Below are 8791 nucleotides of genomic sequence, written 5' to 3'. Positions count from 1 at the left end.
ACCTCCTCTTCCTCTTCCACCTCCCATCGCCCCTGCAGCACCGCCTCGACCTCCGCTCGAGCCGCCCCAAGCTCCTCGAGATCCGCCATCGCGTCGTCGTCATCTCACCCTTCACCTCGCCATCCTCCTCCAGCCGCTACCTTCCCCGCCATCCGCCATAACCTCACACGTTAACGTCGATACGTTCGACAAAAACCCGAGGTAAGATCCTGCTTCTCTTTGACTCGTCATTTAATATTTAGATCTGTTATGAATCACATACATAGATTAGACTGTGATATGTTATTACATGTGTGGGATTTGTTGGATGAATGGCTATATGAAAATTGTTACTTTATCACATAGTTGATATCCAATAGGAGAGATTGTATATGAAGATGACTCCTGTTAAAAATATGATTTATAAGCGTGCTTCAAAGCATGGCTATACTCACCTCAACATCGATATCCCAATGTGAGGAGTTCCGAGTCCCCTTGATATCGATATCCTGGTATGAGGTTTCTTTGACTATTACTATTATAGCATCGACTAGACGATGCACTCTTGACCGGACATGTATGGGTCATGGTTATTTTTATAGTTTTACAGAAATCGTTCCATGGTAACTCTATGGCTAGTGCATAATATTTTATGTACGGTCACTTAAATTAAACTGACAAACATGTGGTTTATAAAGGGGAATTGGACGGATAATATAACATGTATATAAATGGGCACATGCGCTTTCTGGATATCACGATTTATATATATACATAGGCCAAAGGGCCAATACTTGACTTGAAGGCGTGACCCCCGGATATGTTTACGAGGATCTGATTATATAAATAAAAATATTTTTCTCCAATTCAAATAACATGTAAAATAAGAATAATATGCTTGTGTGTCCTATGGTAGGCTTTGTTTGATATCTACAATTAGAATTTCCTTTATTATCACCTTATATAGGTTATCACCGTGGATGATATATCTACAATTAGAATTTCCTTTATTATCACCTTATATAGGTTATCACCGTGGATGATTATGGATTCTGGTGATATGTGGAGTAGTTATATTTCTTTTCATACATAGATTGGGATTAATATTTAATTATCTACAATTTGAGACATATGGTATTTACATGAGGGTTTCCTTGTTTGGATTATTCCGTCGACGTACTACGTCTCGTGTTATAGATTTTTAAGTATTAATTCTATCTAGTTGTATGACCTTGTTACTCGATGTTTATGGATTCTTCTGATTGTTAATACTCTAGTAGTGGGTTGTATCTAGATTGTTAGAGTTTTAGTTGCACGTTTCTATTATCATTATCGTTGTTGTATCTGTTATTACATTGGTTGTTCGACCGTTTCTATTCTTCCTTTTGGGATCTTGCCGTGTACCATGCACGCTGACGTACTCCTGTTCTCTCGGGTTATACGTTAAATTTAGAGGACAGACAGGTTCGGTAAGATCCAGAGTATTCTTAACAAGAGTGCCTTACAGACAGAGCAGAAGAAGAAGCCGAAGCTTAGTTATTTTCTTTAGTTGTTCGATAGTCCTTGTTTACTTTTGTAACACTTTCCTTTTCCACTTGATCAGTGTATTTTTATATTTTCCAGTATTTCAATTGGAGTGTTTTGTATTAGAACATGTCGACTCGAATATTATGTCTGGGATGATATTTTAGTTGTGATATGTATCATTTTGTTCTGAGTTATTTATTATATTCTCGCTACTGATTGGGGACCTGTGACTTTGCTTTATATTGCTTGATGCTTAGCGTATTAGATTGAGTAGAAATAATTTAGTATTTATTTTTCCTCAGTCTAATACGTCGCGAGCTTATTCACATTCCGATTCCCTGGTATTTTGGGAAGCGGAGCGTGACAGGTTTTTATGGTGGTCCATGCAGCTCACAATCCCGAGTTCCCATCAGTGAGAATATAATGAATAATTTAGACACATATCATATTTTATCCGTAAGACTATAGTTATCCCTTATCCTATCATCTCGATGAATTATGTCTTAGTCCCTACCTTATCACTTTTTAACTCCGGAACTTCTCACTGCTTCTTGTCTCATCACTTCCCGACTACACTCTCTTTGTATAACTTCTTTTTCCTCGTACCGGTCATTATTTTATGTGTTATTATTTTTACACTATGTTTTCTTGATTTGACTTATGTATCGTTTGATTGTATTGATTTTTTTATTATTTATTACATTATTTTAGGTATCACATACGGTATTATATTGTATGTTTTTCATTAAAAATGTGCAAGTAACATAGTCTAATGAAAATTATTACTTATACATTTTTAATTGTTCAAATTATTTTCATTAAGTGTTTCGTATTACTCTAGATTTCACATATACATCACATAACATATTTGATATTCAGATTATTTTCTTGTGTTTAAATATACTTTTGTATATCTACATTGTGTGTGTGTGCATATCATCTATCATTTACTTATATTCTAGATTATTATATATTGTTCATATTTTTAGTGATATACATTAATAAGTTCATGATTTTGATATTCTACATATGCATTCTTATTCTTTATTTTTTTCCAACTCACAACATTTTCAGTACATAGTTATCATATTAGTCAGTTTTGTCTTGTTTAGGTTGTTTTAGTATGTTCACATTGGTTTCATTATTTCTAAGAGCAATGTATTTCTATTTTTATATTCAAATAATTATTCATATTGTTAGGTTTGGAATTTGAGTTACTAATTATATATGTTTTTGTTATATTATCTCGTATCATTAATTATTATTCTTTTATAATTAATATAAAGATAATTCTAAATAGCGTTTGTGGGTATGCATGGTATTTACTCATGGGTTGTTTATAGTGCATTTGCATATTTGTTGTTTGTTTGCTTCGTTTTCGACATGTATGTTGCCATAAATGACAAAATAATACATGGGCAATATACATTGTATACACATGTTATTTTTCAGTAATTATTTTACGGTGTTTTTAAATTTTTATGTCCTTTTATTATGTCATTGTTTGTTGTTCATTCTCTCTGCATTATTTTTGTTTACCTGTGTTTTTTTTACTTTTTTATTCTTTTATACTTATTATTCTCTTTTCATTATAGTGTATTCACATAGATTATTATATTTACGATGTATACTTTACATTGATTTATAGTCATTCATCATTTCTAGTATCAACTGTATTTAATCGTGTTCTGTTTCATGTATTATTAGTGTTTATGTTCACATGTTCATCAATCATTCATGATATGTTTATCTACAATACATCAGTGTTTTTATTATATGAATTTATGCCTTTCTTATATTTTCATTGTTTATAAATCTATTTTATCTTCCATAGTTCGTGTTTTATGTATTATATATCTTTATTTATGTATATTTATGCTGATTGTATTTATGTAATTTTGACTACTATCCCATATACTACTACATCTGACTTAGTATTATACAGTAATAATTATTATTATTGTATCTTGTTTATATTTATTATTTTACCTTATGAATATTACTAATATTTCTGATTTATTATATTGTTTGTCGAATACATATATAATTATATCCTTATTATGTTTTATAGGGGGGGGGGGTGATTAGGGTCTTATGCTAATCTAATCCTGATTAAATTCTAATTAAAATTATATTGATAAATTTGTTCTTGCAAGAATGATATGAGATAGATATGAGCAAGAAAGATATGAATCGCCACAAATGAAATATATGCTAAGCAAAACACAAACACACGATATGTTTACGAGGTTCGGTCACCACGACCTACGTCCCTGCTCCTCACCTCGAGGAGATCTCCACTATCACAATCCAGTTTGGAAGCCGGAACTTTTACACACTCCGTTTACAAGTTTACCGAAAACTCTCACCCAACAAACACTATACAATCACACTTTACACACTAAGTGTAGGAACCTAGCCCGTGTCCTCCTCCTCAAGTGCTCGGATACAACCTCTCCCTAGGTTCGTCAATCAACGCCACTCCTATTGGATTCGACCCCGTCTCTCGCCTCCCACTTCTCTCGGTGTACAAGTGTATTACAAGTGATACTTACAAATAAATGTTAAGTACAATGGTTAGTTCTCAACAACAAATGAGAACGCAAATGAAGATCACACTCACTAAATCGCACACCACAACCCACAATATATAGTATGGAATATTAAGCTCAATACAGTGTGTGTGATAGCAGTGAGTGAAAATGTATAACTCAATAAATATGAAATTATAAGCTATATGAAAAGATGAGTTAGGAAAACTTCTCAATAAATAAGAAGAACAATGGAGGATGATGAGGATAGGATCCTCAGTTGAATTGAATGCCTCTTCTTGTTGAAGAAAACTTCTTTTGAAACAAATAATCAGAATCAGCTTAAAACAGCTCTTTAAACACACTTAAGATTTTGTTAAAACTTCACTGCAAAAACAAAACTTAGTCTATTGAAAGAGAACAGCAATGAGGTATTTATACTCACTCAAAATGTTAGCCAAAACCAACTTGAAATGACCAAAATAGCCCCACAAATTCAAATCAGAAAATAGCTGTTAAAAAGGCAATGATGAGTTCGGCGGTCGACCGTAGAAATCTCGCAGTCGACCGCGAAGCACAAAAACACAAAAAAAAAAACAAATTTAAAAGCTGGCAGTCGACCGCGGCGGTCGACCGCGAAAGTGTTTGGATAAAGCCACGGTCGACCGTCGCGGTCGACCACGAACAACTAAAAGCCATAGTAAACAATTTAACTGTTGGCGGTCGACCGTGGCGGTCGACTGCAAACTGATACATGGCAATTGACAGGTTTTAGGCTGATTTTGAAAATACGTTAAAAATATCAAATCAATTCGAAAAATAGTAAAACTTTGGGGAAAGTTTATAAATGATAAAATAATCATGTTTGAAAAGGAATTTTTGGAAAAGCAATTTTCTTTTGTGAAAACACACTGTTTTTGAAAAGTGTTCATAAAACATGTTTTTCGCGAATATGAAAATTGAGATATGACTTGTAAACACGTATATATATATCATGCATACATTATATATATATATATATATATATATATATATATATATATATATATATATATAATATATATATATATATATATATATTTATATTATATATATATATATAATATATATATATATATAAATATATATGATATATAATATATTATATATATATATATATATATATTTATATATAATATATATTATATATATATATATATTATATATTATATATATGGGAAAACCTGGTCCGAGCGTTGCAGGAGTCAGGAGTTTCCTGGCGCTTGTTAATCTACGGGCCATCGCTGATTGGGGATAGCGGAGGCATGGGTTTTTTTGAAAAAATTCCAGCGGTTTTCTCTCTCTCCCAGCTTGAAGAATCCCCAAATCTCAATCCCAAGCCTCAGATCCCCAATTCGCTCTTCCTTCTCTCTCCTCTACGCCTCGTCAAAAATCCAAACTCAATCCCAGCTTGTTCTAAAGTTGATTTAATTCTTGTAGCATTGCGTGGACGACCTTTGGTTCTTGCTTGCTTTTCCGGGTCACGAACTGTAATTTGTGGAATATGTTGGATTGTATGTGAAGTAGGTATCTGTGGAAGATCTGAGTCAGGAATGTGGCTGCTACCAGCATCTATTGGTTGACACCCTCTGACTTCTTCTTCAACCCTCTCTATGAAACTTGTTAACAAAGAATCAAGCTCATGCATTCTCTTATCTGACTCAAAGGCAAGCTCCAGTGCATTGTTGGTTTTTGCTTTCAAAGCCCAAGTTTTCAACAGATTTATTTTTTCTACACCGCCTGCAATGTTTTTGCCAAACACAACATTACTAACTCCTATGTTACGATGTCGAGCATCTATAGTCCAACGGTGTACAATATATAAACTGGGCAATGAACAACGTTGTCTGTTGAACATTAGAGTGTACAATATATGTTTGCATAAAACACCACTATTCTCAAACATACCACAGCTGCAACTATACTGTAATTCTCTACATTCATCATAAGTAACAAACCTCCACTTTTCATTGCTTTCATCTAAGTTACCAACTCGCCATAAAGCAGACTTTTCTTCTTTGGTCACCTCTTGAAGGCCAAGAACACCACACCCTTTGATCTCATTCTGAAATACATGAAACATAGTGCGTGTATAACTACTTCCAGCTTGTCTTTCAATTGGATGCCCAAGGTGAAACTGCGGTTTTGTATTAAGAGTTCTAAAATCTTCATGTGCTTCACTCAATCGTCGATGTGTCACGGCCTTTTCATATTGAGTTACAAATTCTTTTAAATGTGTTTGTGAATTCACATATCCATCAAAGAATGAGTTGATGCTTTCACTCCTTTGAGTTGATCTCATTCCTGCAAAAAAAAAACTTTTAAGAAGCATGGCACCCAATGGTCTCGATACATGTACATAGTTTGCAACCATCCATCTTCTTCTTCTATTATCTTAAACTTCTCTTTCATCTCGAGCCAATGCAAATTAAAGTTCTCAATGTTACCACTATTACACTACAAGTCCCAATAATTTTGAAATTCTTCACCATAAACAGAATTCAAAGTATGCAAATGATCGGCAATATGTCGTTGTAGATGCCAATAACAATAACGATGCCTTGTGTTTGGAAAGACTTTATGAATGACATTACACATTGCTCGGTCTTGGTCTGTGATGATAGCACCTGGTTCAATTCCATGCATGCAGTTTAACCATTCCTGAAACAACCAAACAAATGTTTCTTCTTGTTCATCAGCTAGCAATGCACAACCAAATAAAGTAGATTGCCTATGATGATTCACCCCAGTAAATGGTGCAAATGGAAGACTAAACTTGTTAGTTTTATAAGTCACATCAAACACAATGACATCATTAAACTTCAAATAAGTTGCTCTTGATTTTCCATCTGCCCAAAAAACACTTCTCATTTGTCCAGTACAATCTACTTCCAATGCAAAATAAAAATCTGCATCATTAGCCGCCTTTCTTTGAAAATGTTGGATAACAGATATACATTCATTACCAATATTGTTGTGCCTTTGAGTCTTCATATAGTCAATGCACTGTTGTGGTGTCACTGATTCATCTTCTCTTCCACTTGTCGCGTTAATAATACGAGAAATAGTGGAAGGAGTAATACCTTCTTCTTGCAAACGTTGAATCATTTTTTTACACCTTTTACTTCTATGAAATTGTTGATGTGACCTGTGCATCTTTGCTTTATCTGGACTACTAAGCATGTGGTTTGTATGATCTTCAATAAAACCTATAACTTTCCATGTTTTATCCTCCATTAATTTTATTCTCATCATTGCTTTACAGCCAACTCTAGTCTCTCGCCGATGATTAATATTTTTTCCTATATCTCTCTTGTCTTTATTAGATCTGTAACATTCTTTGTCACAAACAAATTTTCTATTCAACACTTGTTTATCTTTCTGAGAGTAATTCACTGAGCTTTTTCTGATTCCAAATCCCATCATCAATGCATACGAGTTATAATAGTCATAGGCCTCCTCATGACTATTAAACTTCATTCCTAAACACGGTTTTTCACCAATTTGCATTCTGAAATAAAGATAATTGTTCAAAAATATATAATGTTACTATTTCAAACAACATATTTAATGTTAGCGAAATTCATGATATTACTGAGGTACCTTGCAATAGGCATCGTTGTTGGAAAAGGCATGAAATCGTTGTTGTTGTTACTATCAACAGGAACATCTTCGCTACTATCACCAGATTCAGCCATTTGTCTTCTAAAACCTGTAAAGAAATTCCAAATATTATAATATTTTATGGTATCCGTAGTTGTCTAAAAGCAAGTCTAAATGACCTGGGATATATTAAACACTGTTTGATTTTCTCTTATGCTAAAGCTAGCATGACCAATATATCAAAGCTCAGCGTGAGTCATTATCATGCTGATCCATATGTTGAGATATTCAAAGCAAATTGAAAAGCAATTATTCTATTATTGAGAGCATGAGCCGTTATCATGCTGATCCATATGTTGAGATGTTCAATAAGTAAATTGAAATGCAACTCTTGTATCATTGACAGCATGAGGCATTATCAGGCAATCCAATGACTAGAACAGCAAAAGATAACAACTTGACCTGATTACAGGGAGGCAGAGCTTAGGGTCCGGCGAAGCCCTTTGACGGGGATAGTCAGCGTCGGAGCTTCGATGGGGGTCACGAGCGAGCGCCAAAAGTTGGGGAAGGGGAGGGTCTTCGACGGGTAAACTGTGTTGGAGACAATGTCGGACGAGAGAGAAGGAGGGTCTTCGAGGGCCACGTCAACATCGGAGCTTAGATGAACAGCGAATTGGAGTTGTGGCGCTACCGCTGCCGTGACCTCCGTGGTGTCGATTAGGGTAAGTCAATCCAGCGAGTTTGGATTTTTGACGAGGCGTAGAGGAGAGAGAAGGAAGAGCGAATTGGGGATCTGAGGCTTGGGATTGAGATTTGGGGATTCTTCAAGCTGGGAGAGAGAGAAAATTGCTGGAATTTTTTCAAAAAACCCCACGCCTCCGCTATCCCCAATCAGCGATGGCCACATAGATTAACAGCGCAGGAAACTCCTGAGCTCAAGCGCTGGATCAGTTTTCCCTATATATATATATATATAAGAAAATTGCTGGAATTTTTTCAAAAAAACCCACGCCTCCGCTATCCCCAATCAGCGATGGCCACATAGATTAACAGCGCAGGAAACTCCTGAGCTCAAGCGCTGGATCAGTTTTCCCTATATATATATATATATA

At 34.7% G+C, this 8791-nt stretch overlaps 1 protein-coding gene across 1 annotated transcript; it reads right to left on the bottom strand.

Moving 5' to 3' along the window:
• LOC109837387 (protein FAR1-RELATED SEQUENCE 5-like) lies at positions 5419-7774 on the bottom strand. Its single transcript, XM_020405621.1, has 3 exons — positions 7680-7774; positions 6566-7587; positions 5419-6380 (listed from the first exon to the last, which is right to left on the bottom strand). The coding sequence occupies exons 1-3, from the start codon at positions 7772-7774 to the stop codon at positions 5419-5421; spliced, it is 2079 nt and encodes a 692-aa protein (XP_020261210.1).

Source organism: Asparagus officinalis, chromosome 1 (genome assembly GCF_001876935.1).
Source record: "Asparagus officinalis chromosome 1, Aspof.V1, whole genome shotgun sequence".
NCBI lineage: Eukaryota > Viridiplantae > Streptophyta > Magnoliopsida > Asparagales > Asparagaceae > Asparagus > Asparagus officinalis.
Note: the sequence above shows the minus strand (reverse complement) of the source record. Positions and strands in the feature narration are given on the sequence as shown.